Source organism: Geotrypetes seraphini, chromosome 15 (assembly GCF_902459505.1).
Source record: "Geotrypetes seraphini chromosome 15, aGeoSer1.1, whole genome shotgun sequence".
NCBI lineage: Eukaryota > Metazoa > Chordata > Amphibia > Gymnophiona > Dermophiidae > Geotrypetes > Geotrypetes seraphini.
Genome location: NC_047098.1, coordinates 64,214,188 through 64,232,040, shown reverse-complemented (window position 1 = coordinate 64,232,040; position 17,853 = coordinate 64,214,188). Strand labels below are relative to the sequence as shown.

The 17,853-nt window shown below is 43.7% G+C and overlaps 1 protein-coding gene across 3 annotated transcripts in view; it reads right to left on the bottom strand.

Annotated features, from left to right (window-relative positions):
• Positions 1-10,580, bottom strand: part of MNT (MAX network transcriptional repressor) — a 95,307-nt gene extending 84,727 nt beyond the window's left edge. For 2 of the 3 annotated variants that reach the window (XM_033922503.1, XM_033922501.1), the window contains exon 1: positions 10,312-10,579. Coding sequence is in view for 2 of the 3 variants with exons in the window: in XM_033922501.1 (XP_033778392.1) it covers positions 10,312-10,384 (73 nt within the window). In the remaining variant the exon portion in view is untranslated. Of the gene's footprint in view, positions 1-10,311 lie in introns of all 3 variants that reach the window. The other variant, XM_033922502.1, reaches the window with a different exon arrangement.
• Between the last annotated feature and the right edge of the window lie 7,273 nt (positions 10,581-17,853).

The window sequence follows — 17,853 nt, the reverse complement described above, 5'->3', positions numbered from 1 at the left end:
TCAAACTGCTCACTCCACCTGCTGATCTATTTCCAAGGTCTTATCTTAAATCAGTGTCTCCCAACCCTGTCCTGGAGGACCATAATGAATAGGCATACAGATTTGCATACCTGACACCTCTATTATATGCAAATCTCTCTCATGCATATTCATTAGGGCTATCTCAAAAACCCGACTGGCTGGAGGTCGTCCAGGTCAAGGTTGGGAACCACTGACAAAGTGATCTGGCAGAAACTCAAATAGTAGCAACATTCCATGCTACCAATCCAGGGCAAGTAGTGGCTTCTCCCATGTCTGTCTGTTCCAATTCTGTTGGGCTGATGCTCAGAACTCCTACACCACGTGTCAAACCCAAGGCCTGTAGGCCAAATCCAGCCCGTCTGGCCATTTTATGATGCCCGCGGTGACTGTGCGCCCGACACTACACTGTAGTGAAACCCTCTCTAGGAACCTCCTCGAGTCCCAACTCCCCTACCTGAAGAAACCAAATAAACACTGTGGAGTGATGATGTTCCTTAAATGGACTTTATTAAGAATGTCAAAGTTCCAAAGGTACAATAAAATCATCCACATAAAAACCTAAAGGACCTAGTCCGCTAAGGACGCAGGACCCAACACGGTCTGCATTTCGACAAAAGATCTTCTTCAGGGGTCCCTGAGGGTCCTATAATGGTGAATATGTGGAAAAGCTAATATGTGGAGAGCCGTTAGCAAGATGTTGCTTGCAACCAAAGTACCTACACCACCTTCTCGCAGCTGAAATTTAAAACCTTCGGGCAGTCAACTGCGCAGGAAGGAGAGATGCCAGACTGCAGAAAGGAGAGGAGAGAGAGATGCCAGACCATGGGAGAAGAGAAATTCCATGCAGTTATAGGTAGGGCTCCTGCTTACACAATACTGTAAGTTACGTATTAAAATGCCTGCTGACACGGTGTGAGTGCGCCCAATGATATAACGAGGGGGGGGGAGGGAATGCCTGGGGTAGTGGTGTTCCTGCCCTCTTATCCCCCCCTCCGTACCTCTTTTAAATTTGCCGGCGTGAGCAGTATCTCCGACCTGCTGCCCGTGCCAACCTCAGCTCTCCCTCTGATGTCACTTCCTGGTCCCACGACCAGGAAGTGACTTCAAAGGGAGAGCAGAGGCTGGCACGAGCAGCAGGTTTGAGCTATTACTCATGCCGAAAAAGAGTTAGAGGCACAGGGGGAAGGGAAGGTGTGCACAGTGCGGGGGGGGTGGGGGGGCAGAGAAGAGGAGAGGTGCTGCCCCCCCTCCCCCGCACCCTTACTATGCCATTGAATGCACCCAATTGATAGCACATACATGCTTATTTGTGCTTCCGATCTATAACAGAATCTTGGCATCAAGCTGTCATTCTAAAATCTGTGCTCCACATGCTTCATTGAGGTGCCTAACTTTGGCATCCAGTTATAGAAAAGTTTGTGCGTCGGAGGGCCATTCTATATTTATACTCCAGACCCACCGTGTGAAAAATGTCACACTTTGACACATCTGTTGTACTCTCTAGGTACAATCTGGCATTGCTACAGAAAGCAGCAGTTTTAGCAGGTGGCTGTTCTGGCAGGCTGTAGCCAGACACCGAGGAGTATAGAGGCTGTAGGCTGAAGCTGTCCAGAAAGAGGGGAAATGGTGACCGAATAGGGACCTACTACTATTATTTCTATAGCACTACCAGACTGAACGCAGCGCTGGACCTGATGTTTTTACCCTGCTATGTACTAAAACTCCTCAATTATGTAAACGAATAGTATGCAATTAAAGCATATACTAGTAGGAACTCCTGTGTCTTGCACACACACACACACACAAAAATCTATACTGGCACTCAAAATTACATGAACGTGCATATTAATGAATGATGTTCTGGGCGTAAAATTCCAATATTTATGCACAGAATATCACTATCATACGCGCATGCAATCCACCAGAGACCAATATCCATTTGTCAACATTCCAGCACCCTACTCCTTCTGCAGCACATCTTCCCTCAGCAGTGTACGTGTGTTTTTAATCTATCCTCTTCCTGGAAGGCAGCCATAACTTCTCAGGAAATGTACTGTAATTGTCCTGATCTTGACCTAACTCTTATTGTAAGCCGCATAGAATCCTAGTAGAAATTTGTGGGATATAATAAACGATATGGTATGGTATAAAAAATTGGGGTCCTTATGCTTGTGGTAGTAAAAGAAAGCAACATACCTGAAAATATCATTAACGCTACTACAGAACAAGAAGCTAAGCTGTTACACCTCCTCAGACCTTGCGTTAAACACCTAGCATTGCCCACAGCCTTCTAATCTTTTGCACGCTTCTCTGCATCTGTGTAAATATTTAATAGCTGAGTGGGCCAGTTGATAATTTTAATTTTAACCAGTTAGTGCTATTAGGGGTGTTCAATAATTTATCTGCTTCAGTATGAAATAAAGTAGCAAACATGTTGAAACAAGTGTGTACATGTTGTAACATGTCTCAAGGTTACTCATGTACAGCTTACTCAGAGCGAGTCTAACATTCCAAGAGATAGGATGTCAAGAGAGTCAAGTAAGAAACTGCTAGATTTGGAGCACCGTTCAATTATAAAATTTCTCATAAAAGAAGAGAAAAATCCAAAGGAGATCCATGAACACATGACTGAAGATTATGGCGAGTCTACCCCATCATCTGACAAAGTAAAATTTTGTAACAAACAGTTTAAGTGGGGTAGAGAGTCGATTGAAGATGACCCTCATACTGGACGGCCTGTGGAAGCAACCTCCACAGAAATATGCAAAAAAGTCAAAGATTTAATTTTGTCAAACAAATTAAGGTTTCCCGAATAGCTGAAGAAATGGGCATCTCGGCAGGTACAGTTTGGAAAATAATTCATGAAAAGTTGGGCATGTCCAAGGGTAGTGCAAGATGAGTTTCAAGAATGCTGACGCCATGTCAGAAGGCCACCAGGCTCCAGTGCTGCCAGGAGAACTTGGCGATGCTCCGTGAAGATCAAGTGATTGTTTTTTTCATCATTTGGTGACTGGAGATGAAACTTGTGTCTATCGCAGAGATCCTGAGACCAAAATGGAGCCAATGCAGTGGAAGCACAAGTCATCCTCCACCCCAAAAAACTTACACGACAGAAAAATCTGCAGGCAAAGTCATGGCAACTGTCTTCTGGGATGATAGACTTTTGCTTCTGGAGTTCATACCACACAAGACAACCATAACCGGGGAGAGTTACGCCAACACAATGATTACTTTGCAGGAGTCAATTAAGAAGAAAAGATGAGGAAAACTCACAGCAGGCGGGCTGCTTCTTCACAACAATGCGCAGGTGCACATGTCATGACAATCACAGGCTGCCATCCAAAAACATGGGTTTCAGCAGCTGAACCATCCACCTGGCTCCCTCGGATTATTTCCAGTTCCAAGTTTTGAAGAAATCTCTCAGTGGACAGCAGTTTTCAAATGATGAAGACATCAAGGAACTGTGACGTCTTGGTTTCAAGGTCAAACAGAAGAATTATTTTCAAACAGGTTAAAATAATTGCAGGAAAAGTGGATGAAGTGTATGGAGCTATCAAGGGACTATATTGAAAATAAAACAAAAAAAGTTCTGAAAACTTTTATTTCCTACTGAGGTAGATAAATTATTGAACACTCCTTTTACTAACTATCAGCTTGAACCACCATGGGAGCAGTCCAGGAGTGGAGTCAGGGAGGATCAGACACTTCTGCGGGCACCAGCCATATTCAGTGCTGGTGCCATGTAAGGAGATGGGACTTGTATACCATTTTTTACATATTTTAGACAGGTACTTAAGAACATAAGACTAGCCTTACTGGATAAGAGCAATGGTCCATCAAGCCCAGTAGCCCATTCTCATGGTGGACAATCCAGGTCACTAGTACCTGGCCAAAACACAAGGTGTAGCAATATTCCATGCTACCAATACAGGGCAAGCAGTGGCTTCCCCCATGTCCAAACCTTTCTTAAAACCAGCTATGCTATCCGTTCTTACCACATCCTTTGGCAATGTGTTTCAGAGCTTAACTATTCTGAGTGAAAAAAATTTCCTCCTATTGGTTTTAAAAGTATTTCCCTGTAACTTCATCGAGTGTCCCCTTAGTCTGTAATTTTTGACGGAGTGAAAAATCGATCCACGTGTACCCGTTCTATTCCACTCAGGATTTTGTAGACTTCAATCATATCTCCCCTCAGCCGTCTCTTTTCCAAGCTGAAAAGCCCTAACCGTTCTAGTCTTTCCTCATACGACAGGAGTTCCATCTCCTTTACCATCTTGGTCGTTCTTCTTTGAACCTTTTCTAGCACCTTTTGTACCTGGATCAATGAATGAAATGTTAAGTGACTTGCCCAGAGTCACAAGAAGGTACAGTGAGAATCAAACACACGTCAGGCTGCTGAGGCAGCTATTCTAATTGCTGGGCCACTCCTCCACTCCGTGGCTAAAATCAGCAGGCAGGACTGCATAAAAGGCACTCCTAGCTTTACCTGCTTAGCTTTGCAGGTGCAAGCACTAGGCCAGAACATGCAAAATGTCCGAGTTGTTGCCCGACCCAAATATTCAGTGCTGCTGCCCAAACATGGCCTGGAACTGAATATCCAGCTTAAAAACTGCTGACCACAGAGGGATGAATATTGGCCCATCATTTACTTATATAATCTAGCATTGATATTCCACCATTAGAATATGATTTGATATCCAGGTGGTTTACAGCAGTGTTTCCCAACCCTGTCCTGGAGGGCCACCAGCCAGTCAGGTTTTCAGGATAGCCCAAATGAATATGCATGAAAGAGATTTGCATGTAATGAAGATAATAGGAGTACAGATCTGCCCCATGCATATTCATTAGAGCTATCCCGAAAACCTGACTGGCTAGTGGTCCTCTGGGACAGGGTTCGGGACCATTGGCTTACAGCACTATTATAATGTGAATACCACATCAAACTTCGGCCTAAAACTACACATTACAGAAAAAAAAGGAGAGAGAGTTATGAAAAGATGTTAACAGAACAATTAGCAGGAAAGGGAGCCATACCTCTTAATGCAACTTGTCTTAAGCTACTACTGAAAAATGGATATACTAAATCCAAATTAATACATTCCACCTCCTGCCTCTCTACACAGTAGAATATACGGGTACATTACTTTGAAACACCAGGTTCCTCTCTCATAGCAATCTTGTGGTACAATTGCAAAACTCTCCAATATAGAAACTCTGTGGCTCCCAGAATACCCCTTGGTGAAATTAATTATGAAGGAATCTATTTGTTGGGTTCTGCTGACTTCAGACTTATCTGCACCTGAGAAATGCCAACATAGCTATAAATTCTCACCAAATAAGAGACCCTTAGAGGCAGGTTGGAAACATAAGCAGTTCTTTTCTGAGCTTTGCTCCAGAGATTCAAGCACTCCTAACAGTTTCCTCTGAACCATTCTTCTGATACCTGGCATAAGCCAGACGGAGCACGTCCACTGCATGCTCCCATCTGGATGGCAAATGGTTCTTAAGTCAGGCCTTTCCCACACGACCAGAAAAAAAAACAACACACATTAAAATTATATCATGTGAGAAACTGTATCTTTGGAGCCAGCTTGAGTTCTCTCTGAGTGCACTCACTGGTTGTCAAGTTTTATTAAAAATTCAAGGCGGTTTATAAAAGTAAAATAAATACAAAATCAAATTAACAGGGTATAATGTCATCATAAAAATACAAAAATACACCTGCACGACAGAGACAAAAGGGAAGCAGAAAGAACTACAATGTATAAAGAAAAAGGAGGAAGAAGAGAGGAACATAAGGTGGGGGGGGAGACAAAACAACCAACAGTTGTGCAGAATAAAGTGTATCAAAAAGCAACTAGAGAGTCCTTAAAAGGACGATTATAGGCCAAAGGCATCTTTGAACAATAATGTTTTAAGCTGATCTTAAAGGTATTTAAAGATGTCTCCTCTCTTAGGTGGTTAGGTGCTGAATTCCAAAGTGTTGGAGCTACTACAGAAAAAAAAGTTAGTTCCCATACAAACTAGTTTTATACCAGGGTTTATTTACTAGCCAAAAAAGAAGCTGCAATATACTTGATACATTGGAATTGGAGATTGGCCATCCCTCTCTTCTCAAAGGACCGTTACCGACTCTGCTCCACTTAGCAAGATGCTTTCTGTCTTTATAAACTAGCTTAACTTGCTAATTCATCCCTCAGAATATAGATATATACCAGGGATCTCAAAGTCCCTCCTTGAGGGCCGCAATCCAGTCGGATTTTCAGGATTTCCCCAATGAATATGCATTGAAAGCACCTGAAAACCTGACTGGATTGTGGCCCTCAAGGAGGGACTTTGAGACCCCTAATATATACAGTATAATTGTTTTAACCTAGGACTTAAGTCAGTGGTTTCTGAATTACACAGGCAGGCAGCCGATATATATATTTTTTTCCAGAAGGCACATTTGGAACATCTCAGAAGGAAATTACTGGTAAATGAAATAGTGCAGCATACGAGAACAGCTGACAGTCTAAAGCAGTGTGTAATTATTGCACTTTTAAAACTCAGCAGCATGCTATTTATTGAACCATGCTACTCTCACTCATACAAACCAAAAAGATAAAAAAGGCATCCCTTCTGCCATGCCCCCAACACATTTCAATTTTGTATAAAAGGCTTCCAAAGGAAAGATTACCAGATGAACTGCTGCAATCATCAGAAGTCTGCAACAGAAACTGCTGGGGAAGGACTCCTGTATGTAGGTTCTCCACCTTTCTTCAAGTTTAGATAAGGCATTGCCAGGAAGATGGAGAGCTTACAATCCACAAATATCAGCCTCCTACCCAAGTACATAGGGACCTCCTCTCTGAAAGACTTGCTTAGGAGCAAGGTTTCTTACTGGGCCAGTACGCACACATCCACATAATCCATTTGAAGACACTGACCAGAGGAGACCTTTCCTCCCACTTGCACCATCAAAACACTCATCCAACACGCATCTAGAACCATGGGGAGCAAAGATGCTTGCAGACAAAACTGTAACTAGGACAGCGGACCTGTACTAGGCCATAACCCCCAAGGAACAGGGTAGAGGTATATTTACTCCGTCCATCAAACCTTTTAGGAAGATCACAACAATACATTTTAGGGCTTTGACTCTTGTACCTGAATTTGACTGATAAAATAGCAGAGAGGGGCCAATGCAGAAAGCTTAGAGTTGTATGCTGATAGAAGCTATGTTCTAATCTAAGCAAACGCTTAATTTTTCTTTACCTATGTAGTAAACAAATTATTGCATACACAAACAGAATCTATGCAAAACTGTGCACTATGAGCATACCGGGTGCATGGGTACAAGATTCTGCACTAAGGCAGCTAGTGCTCTGCACATTTCTGAGCAGACAAACATATCAGCCCACATTTGCACGTGTACTGGGATGCTCTTCTCTGCATAATTTGTTGCATTGGTCCATCTGGGACCTCTCCAGCCCTACTTCAGCTGTTGGGTTTTCCCTGATACTGACAAGTTGCTTCAGATTTCTTTTCTTGGGGAAGGCATAATTGGAAAGCAACATCCTCTGGATCTTGCCATTTCTACCCTCAATAAGATCCTTGGGATACACTGATTTTTGGTTTTCACTGCACATATTGACATTTAATAATAACTTTATTTTTCTATACCTCCATAGTCAGACAACTTCTAGGCGGTTCACATCGAAAAAAGGCTGGACATTCAGCGAATTACAAATGTATGAGGGGGAATGTTACAGAAGAAAAGGGTAATAGGGGAGGGAAGTAAGGGGGGGGGGAAGTGAGGGGTAGGAATTGCCTGAAGATTGCTTAGGATTTGTAGGGAGAAAAAGTGTAGAGAGGTGCACAGCCCAAATGTTGCTTTATTGTGCAGCAAGGCCCTGATTCTGCAAAGTGTGCCCGATTTTAGGCAGCTGTAGGCGTCCTACAGCTGTCTAATCAGCCAATCGGGATGCACGTTAAAAAAATATATATATAACATGGACGCCGGTTACAGAATCGGGGTATGTGTAAGCCCGGGCATCCTATACAGAATCCCGGCCCAAATGTCTACTGCCAAAGGGTCTACATACTCTTTTTTTTGCTTGTTTATTCTATCAGCACTGCTGCCTCTCTTCTCCAACCAGATCCATGCATTGGAGCAACCGACTATCCCCCTCCCTCTCACTGTTGTGTTGCTGGGCTTGCCATTCTAATCCTGGAGCCTATAATCCTTCAATTCTCTTTGATTTACTATAATTCTAATCTACTGGCCCAATACCCATCTCCCTTGTAGCTTGTGTGGTACAGTATTTGCTCACAAAAAATATTCTTCCAAACTGACAAGTGAGCAAAATGTGTATCACCCCTCAAAAACAAAACAAAAACACTAAAACTCCTTCCCCCCCTCCCCCTCATAAAATAGATACTAGGCGATGCTGCACTGATTGAAAGACCTACAGTCTAGGCCACTGGTGTCAAACTCGCGGCCTGCCAGATACTATTTTGAGGCCCTCAGTATGTTTAGCATAATCATAAAAGTAAAATAAAACAGTTTCTTGATCATATGTCTCTTTAGCTATAAATTATAATATTATTATTAAGAGTTTTCTCTCATGCAAAATTGTCATTTCTTCAATAAGACATTAACTATTTTTTTCTGAGGCCCTCCAAGTACCTACAAATCCAAAATGTGGCCCTGCAAAGGGTTCGAGACCACTGGTCTAGGCTGTCCTGTACTACGCACAACCCTAGAGTCAGATTCCACTGGATAGGGCTTTCGCTAGTGAACACAAGACTAATTATTATATATACGGAGAGCAGGGATCTCAAAGTCCCTCCTTGAGGGCCGCAATCCAGTGGGATTTTCAGGATTTCCCCAATGAATTTGCATGAGATCTATGTGCATGCACTGCTTTCAATGCATATTCATTGGGGAAATCCTGAAAACCAGACTGGATTGCGGCCCTCAAGGAGGGACTTTGAGATCCCTGGGTGGTACGCTCTAGAATAATCATAAGTGTCAAAGTCTCTCCTCCAGGGCCGCAATCCAGTGGGGTTTTCAGGATTTCCCCAATGAATTTGCATGAGATCTATGTGCATGCACTGCTTTCAATGCATATTCATTGGGGAAATCCTGAAAACCCGACTGGATTGCGGCCCTCAAGGAGGGACTTTGAGCTCCCTGATTTATAGAGAAACGAAAAACTCAGTCTCAGATTCGTTAAAAAGGTGTCATTGGGTTACATTTACAGCAGGGTCTAATCGGAACCTCCAGGGTTTTAACAAGAAAGCGAAATGCTGTCCCAATGGCGTCATTCCCTCCTCCTCCTCCCCTCCCCTCCCCTGTGACGCACGCGCGCGCGCGCCACCCGAAGTCGCAGACTGGAGCCAACGTGCAGCAGCTGAAGCCGAGCCAAGCGCCAGCCAGGCTCGACGCACGTGGGAGACGGGGGCGGAGCCCCGACACGTCAGCCACCCCCTGTGCCCTCAAACCACGCCCCAACATTCCCAAAAAAGGAACGCACGTACGCTCGCCCTCTCCCCAACACCGGATCACGAGAGCTGAGGCAGGCACGCGCGTCAGCTTCCCAGTAGTTCCCCCCCCCCCTAATCTCTGCCGACAAAATAAAATGCATTGAAAAAAATAATAATCAGACAAGCCCGTTATGGTTTTCTGCAGTGGATTTCAGGGAGGGAGGGAGCAGGTACAGAAAAAAAAAGGGGGGGGTGGATGAACGTGTCCTATGGCACCATATATGGCATATCATTATGCAAAAGCTAGACACGGCTTTCCTACTGCAGCCGGAGTATCGCCACCGCCCTAGACCTGACAGCGAATTTCTTTACGCGGAAATTGCCAAATAAAATCGGAAAGAGCAACGCAGGGTTTTTGAACCCCCCCCCCCCCCGACTACATAGTTATTGCCCATATTCAGTACGTTTAAATTCTAGCTCAACACAAATAAGATACTGAAAAGAAAACACACACATATGATGCAATTTCATAGACTGAAAGGAGGGCTCCACGGTTGTAGCAAGCAATCACGTCCCTGTATTCCCGAATGCTGCAACTATTCCGTTTCTACTGTACTCGGTCACGTTTAGGGTTGGGGGGGGGGGAATCGCATAGAGGCTGCACAAGCTGAGACCCCTGATGAAGCTTGAGCCAAGGCAAGGCGAGATACTAGACAAATCTTTTGCACAACCCCCCCACCTCCCCCTATTCCGGCTCCCTGAAAATGGTGCCCTGTATCTTTAAACGCCATAATTTCGATTTTACATGCTGCCCCTTACCACGTGCTTTCTGTTGTTGCTGGGCTTGCCATTCCAGGAACATAGCTGCTTCTAAAAGCGTCTCCAGGCTCATTTCCTTCACTCCCTTTCCACGATCGCAGATCCTTGAATTATAAATAAGGGAGGCTTTCGTTTCTTCAGCCTTAAATGGAGGCGGGGAGAAAGGGGGGGGGAAGAAGCAAAAAACCCCCCGGTCCCCCGCGTACCTTCCAGACAAGAAAAGGGTTGCAACAAGATGGCGATGAGCAACAGAAACACAACAAGAAAAAAAAAAAAAAAAAAAAAGGGGACCAGCACAGCCCTCAGCTACTACAGCGCTGCACGCAAAACCCGACCTGGATTCCCAGTTTTCATTTCCTAGGGATGGAGTGCAGGGGTTGTTTTAGTCGAACCTCTAGTGAGAAAATGAAACCGAGATTAAAAAGTTGGGGGGGGGGGGAGTGATATTTAATTTACACTGCACCACTGACGCTGCTTTTGGACTGAAGATCCCCCAACCTCGGGCCTATAATAACTTGATTTGCAGTTGATACTAAAGTCTGTGAAGCTGAGGCGGGAATACCCTAATTGTATAAGTGCATTCAACTCCAGCTCAAACATTTTTTATTGGCTGTTAGAAAATATAACAAAAACACATTTGCTTGTGCATTTGGCAGTCTGTGGTCCTGAGTCACGTAGTAAAAACAGGGGAGTTACGATCCGTCTGTCACGAAGGGAATTCCTGTCGCCACGTTTTGCGAGAGTCCCTCCCCCCCCCCCCGCAGTGCGTTATCGCCTTATTAAAATATGTCATGCGCTCCCCAACCAATCTGCTGCCAAAACAACAAGGCATGGAGCAGCTCCACATGGACAACCAGCGCTGTCTGACTGAGACGCTCTCCCATTTAAAGGGCCAGCGACCCAGGAGTTTCCTCGCTTCTCCCTTCCGGAAGTTAGACCTCCGACCCCCATCTCTCCTTTACTGTACCTCCTCCTGCATTCCTTTCTTCAGCTTAAAAAAAATAAAAGACTAGCTTGCACTGGGGGGGGGGGGGGAACCAAAAACGCAGAAGGGTGGGGAAGAGGATCGGAAGCAGGATCCCCCTTTTCCTTTCAGATACGCAATTGAATACGTGCAAACTAAAAAAAAAACAAAAACTGGGCTTGGCTTAGCTGTCACTCGACTGTCTCATACCGGGTCTTTGTGCGATGGCGAGGGGTAAAAGGGATCTGGCGGAAGACTGACTTTTGGTCTTTATTTTTTTATATATATATTGACTGGGGGGGGGGAAAGGACGGGTGATCAGCCCCGGGCTCGCCCTCTCCTGTAAAAGAAAAAGAGGAAGCGGGCGAGGCGTCCTGCACCGTTTAATCTTTCACAATACATCGGGCGGGGGAGAGGGCAACCAACGTGGAGAGGAGGGCGGAGTCTTGAAGGGGGCGGGGCATTACGCAAAGTCTGACGCGCTGAAACGGGGCGGGGCCGGCCCGCGGTCACCTTAGCAACGGGGCTCGTTCGGTCTAGTCGCAGCTTAAGCTGGCGCGCGCGGGGTTCTTTAAAGGGGAAGCGGCCGACTGCAGCAGACACGTGCAGCGCGCTACCGGAGTGGACAGTGAAGCTCCCCCCTTTTACTGCGCTAGCCGCTGTCTATCCGCTTTTCCCCCTGCGCATGTCTCGAATTAGATGCAGAATAACTGAAGGAACGACGATCGGCCTTTAAATAAATAAATAAATATAGAAAGGGACATTTTAATTATTCTGTTTGGACTGCTCTCTTTTTTTTTTAACTGCTATACACTGGAAGTACCGCAAACTAACTTAATATCTATTGTTCTAATTTTGTGCAACTATTACCTTGAACTTACATGCTGTTGCAAGCTGTTAGCAAAAAACAAAAGGAATTGACCCCAAAATATCCACAGAGAAGAAAATCCAGAGAAAACTAAAAAAAACTATGGAGTGATGATGTTCCTAAATGGACTTTATTTGAAAGTGTCAAAGTGCCAAAGGTACACTGGGAAGGGGTAAAACACGGACCTGACAGACCTGGCGGATCTAAAACCGCACGTCCTTAAAAATCTGAGGTCCGTGCCACTTGTAGGTAGTTTCTGGTTCCGACAGACCTCGATGGCAATTTAGCGCTGACGGATCCATCTCAGCATAGGGAGGGGAAAGTATTAGGATCCGTCAGCGCTAAACTGTCATTGAGGTCTGTCAGAGCCAGACACTAGTGCTGGAGCGGCTCTAAAATGAATCCTATAAACTGGTTTCCTGCAGCCCCAGTACATTTAAAAATCTGAGGTCCGCGGTTCTGACAGACCTGTATGACATTTTAGCGCTGACGGATCCTAATATTTTTCCCTCCCTCTGCTGAGACGGATCCATCAGCGCTAAATTGTCATCAAGGTCTGTCAGAGCCAGAAACTAACTATAAGTGGCACGGACCTCAGATTTTTAAGGATGTGTGGTTTTACATCCGCGAGGGCCATCAGGTCCGGTTTTACCCCTTCCCCACTGAAATCATCCACATAAAAGCCTTAAAGGATCTAGTCCAACACAGTCGGCGTTTCGACTAAAAGTCTTCTTCAGGGGCCCCTGGGGGGGTCCTATAAAGGTGAATACGTGGGAAACAATTGCGTGGTGAGCCGGAAGTGAGACACTGCTTGCATTTGCAATAGAAAAGACCAACGTGTAACTTGCTACTGAAAAAGGCTGGATTAAATGAGATTGGACATTTTTTACATTTAAAATAGAAACTGTATCAATTAATGCAGCCGGTTGTAAGCCGCTGCTGTTCCTTCTTAGTGTCAAACGTTCTCAGCCCAGGTTGTTTACCATAGTAACAAGAATGCGAAGATTACATTTGAGGTGGAAATGTAACCCTTTCCGGGTCAGATACAGTATGATGCTACTGGGTTCTGCTTGCCTGCAAAAATATAGGGCAGGATTCACTAAAGTCCCGAAATCTATCCTATTCGTGTCCGAGTCACTGTAGCCGATCGATTCAGTAAAGATTATCCATGCAAATCATACGATCGTAAACACCGATCGATGCGCGTGCGTACTGTGTCCTTGTTGGTTTTGAAGCTCATAACGCATGCACATAGCAACCACTAGCGACACCCTGACATCACATGCACACGACAATCCAGCTAGAAGGAAGGGGGGAGGGATAGCTGGCCCATAAAAGTTTTATTTGATTTTGGATTTTTTTTTTTTTATTTGGCATTGATATTTGAAATGCACAATGTGCAAGGAGAGCACGGGGTTAATCCGCGATTTTCTCACAATGCGCGTTACAAAAAAAGAAAGAAAAATTATTTCTAACGCTTATGTACATGAAGGTTTACATCTATTTAAAAGTTTTGATATATTTAGGATTTTTGGAAGGGTAGATATATATTTTTGATGGGGTTCTTAACATGCACACGTCAGTTGCTAGGCAGAGATAGAGGGCGAGGATTAGAGGTCTGCATGGGAACAGGGATCGTGGGAATCCCGCGGGAATGACCCCTAACCCATGGGACTCCCACGGAGATGGAAGGCTTTGGAAGCAGGGTTCGTCCATATAATATAATGGACACGTGAGCCTAACTAAAAGAGGGGGTTTATAAGTTAATTACCTGAACAGAAAACAAAAAAAGGGTTCCACCAAAGAGATTCCACAAGGAAAACAGCACAAACACAAAAGAAACTGTGGAATTGATGATCCTGTCAGAAGTAATTGATGCTTTTTATGGGGACTGGCGGGGAGGGAGGTAATTCCTTGTTGGGATGGGTGGGGACAGAGAGGATCCTGGCGGGGACGGGTGGGGAGGGAGAGGATCCTGGCGGGGACGGGTGGGATTTCTGTCACCGCGCAACTCTCTATCGAGGATGTAAATGATTGGTCCTCAGCAGTTGTAACATTTTGGAATGGAAAGGCCAGTCAGTTTGGACGAAATGGTTTCATGAATCGACGCGTTAAGAAATTTACATGGAATGGAAAAATTTTAAAACTTATTATATCTTGCAGATCCTTTGCTATCAGACAGATCTAGTAGGACATCAGTGGTACAAATTAATTTTGGAATTTTTGAATAAGAAGCCAAAAAATAGTCTTAGAGACCTTTGGAACATCGAGATAAAACAGTATATTTCTGCATCTCGATGGCCACGAATTTGGTCTTGGAGGTTAAGATGTACAGCGTCAGCATCTATGAGACAAACATGGTTATTTTTGTTGCGTAGGATGTTTTTGACCCCAGTTCGATTACAAAAACTTGATAATTCAAAATCTAATAGATGCTGGCATTGTCATATTTCTGTCCAATGATAGTTAATTTTTAGAGGTCAATTTGGGGACAAATAAATCTTATATTAGAATCATCTATTCCTTTATCATATGAAGCCATAATTTGTGGTATATTATTACAAGTAAAGCCTGTGTTGGATAAATACAAAAGCTGTCTTTTATTGATCTTGACAGCAATAGCTGTCCAAATGATCACGAGAAACTGGAAATCTCATGATAGACTTAATTACACATTCTGGTGGACAAGTGTATGTAACACATATAAATACAAAGGAATGAATGCGGAATGTTCGGGTTTTAGTAATGCATTTAATAAAAAATGGAGCGGGGGAAATGGTTGTTTTCTTTTCTATCTGTGTATTATGGTGCATTTTATGTAATCTTTTAATGTCATATTATTTGTAATGCACTGCTAAAGTCTGGAAAATTAAGAAAGAATTACAAAAAAATAAATTTACATGCCTTTTTACTCATTTGCAAGTGCAGATCGGATAGGGTGCGAATGAGGTCTGGAAGAAGGTTAGTGAATCGAGCCGGAGTCGGAAAGTGAGCGCAAAACGAGCGGTACACGATCGGTTTGCATAGTGAATCTAGCCCACAGTTGGTCTGGCCGACTGGTATGATTTGATAAATCCTAATCCACCCAGGCGCCGATGCTGCTAGTCAGTCTCTACCTTTTGGAAGATTCTGATAGGGACTATAACTGTGGATGACCCAAGTTCCTTAATTTGTATCGTGTTTTGACACCCTTAGTCATTTTGAAATGCTGATGCTTTGTACACATGTAAACATTTCCTAGGTACATTTAGATTTTTGTGCATTAGATATATGTGTACTTAGAATATACCTGAACTTAGGTAAACTAAACGAGGGGGAGGTAGATTTTACAGCTATTGGCTGTCATTAAGGACACACTACTATATTGACTGAAATACAAGAGTCATTTCATTAATTTACATGTTTTATTTTATTTTTTTCAAGTATTTCTTTACAATCCTTCAATATTGTCTCCCTGCTTTGCAATGACCTAGTCCCAATGTCCGGGAAGCTTCATTATTCCATCCAAGACACCGATTTTTTTCAGTTGTCAAATGGCTCAGGTAATGGCGGAAGAAAGCTCTTCCAGAGATGCAAAACGATGTCCACGCATAGGTTGTTTCAACTTTGGAAAAAGGTCAAAGTCTGGTGGACTCATGTCTGGACTGTAGGGAGCATAAGGTAACACCTCTCAGCCATATTTGTGTTTTTCAATGACGACATTCCCTATATGTGGGCGAGCGTAGTCGTGAAGAATGAGTGGCACAGCCAAGAGCAACTGAGGTCAGGTTTTGTGCATTGCCTGCGCATTTTTTGCAAAAAAATCACGATAATACACTGCTGTGACACTTCTTCCACATAGAACTTTGTCTGTGATGATGATGATAATGCCTTCATGATCATAAGCAAAAATCATCATTTGTTTGACTTTTGATTGAGCTCGTCAAAATTTTTTTGGTCGTGGGGAAAATGGAACTCTCCACTCATTGGACTGTGATTTCATATCCGGCTGAAAGTCTCTGACCCACGTTTCATCAATAGCAACAATGCGATTCAAGAATGCCTGACCTTCAGCATTGAATCTTTGTTTCAGCATGGTTGCATTGTCCAGGCATCTCTGCTGCTGTTCAGTAATCAAGAAGTGGGGGACCCATCGCGCAGAAATTTTTCTCTTTTTTAAATCATTTGTCAGAATTCGGTATACTGATGTCGGTGGAATCCCTGTGGTTTCAGAAAGTTCCTCGCATGTCGCACGACAATCTTGTTCAAGAGCATCAGCCATGAGTTTCATACGTTTATTGGTTGTTGATTTCGGCCTTCCTGGTCTTGCATCATCATCTATGCTCACATGACCACTCCGAAAATGAGTTGCCCGAGAAACTGTACTACGGTCCACTGTTAACTCACCACAGACTTCACTGTGGATTTCTGTCCGGTTTTTGCCACGTAGAGTTTCAATCTTAATGTACGACCTCTGATTGTCAATAGACACAGTACCAGAGACACCTGCAACCTCCATTTTCCACACTTGTCACAGCTGCACTATGTACACTACAGAGTTCCTAAGTACACGTCCTGCTGCTTCAAGCACTGAAGTGAAAGTGAAACAAGGTTTACTGCAATTGCATCATCCACTCCCCAAAGTTGCCAACCTGTGCATTATTTATGAAATGACCCTCGTATGTTAGCTTTGGGAAACATATATAGATAGCAGTTATCTTTGTATTGTGGTCTACAGAAAAGGAAATGCATTTTTTATTTTATTTCTCCAGTGTTGAAGTACTTGATGACCCTTGCTGTGGCTGAGGACCTCTTCCAAAGGCGGCAGGAACTTCCCTCTATCAAGCATAGCAGTGGCTGGCAGCATCCCTGAGTCACTGAGGTGCCAACATCTGTGACTCAAGTACACTGTTGCTGCCTGCTAAGCTTGATAAAAGAGACTCCTGGCCACCTTCAGAGGAAGTCCTCAGCTGACATAGCTTGAGGGTCTTCATCAGCTGGGGTATTTATATTTTTTATTTACATTAGAGACTCTGGCAGAGACTCATTTACAAATTAATAAAAAGTCTTTGCTCATTTGTAAATAGGTCTCTACCAGAGCCTTTAATTCTGTAGCATAATTAAATTAAATAAGTACTTCTGAAGTTTAAGGGGACAGGTGGGGATGGAAGAGATTACTTGAGGGAGACAGATTTGATTCCAGTGGGGACAGATTCGATTTCCAGCAGAGACTGATGGGAATGGGTTTGACTTCTGTCCCTGAGCAACTCTCTAACCCAGTCCTCAGGGCATACCCAGTCAGTCGGATTTTCAGGATATCCAAAATGAATATGCAAGAAATAGATTTGCATACCAAGGAGGCAGTGCATACAAATCTATCTCATGCATATGCATTGTGGAGATCCTGAAAACCTAACTTCCTAGATGTATCCCAAGAGATGGGTTGAAAAGCACTATCCTAGATGTCATCAATTATAATAAGTGTGTTTGGCTTTCATAAAACAGATTTACATCATAAGAATCTATAATCAACACAATTTTTTTGTACTTATGGAGATTCTAAGTTACCCAGTTCCAAGCTAGAGCCTTTTTTGGCCAGTCCTGGTTTTGAACTTACATTCCAAATTTGTAGTGTCTGAAATAAGTGCTGCAAATCCCATAATGCATCCTGATAGGGTAGTCAGAAATCAAGAATGATCCTAATATCTCCAGCCTGGAACTGGATAACTTG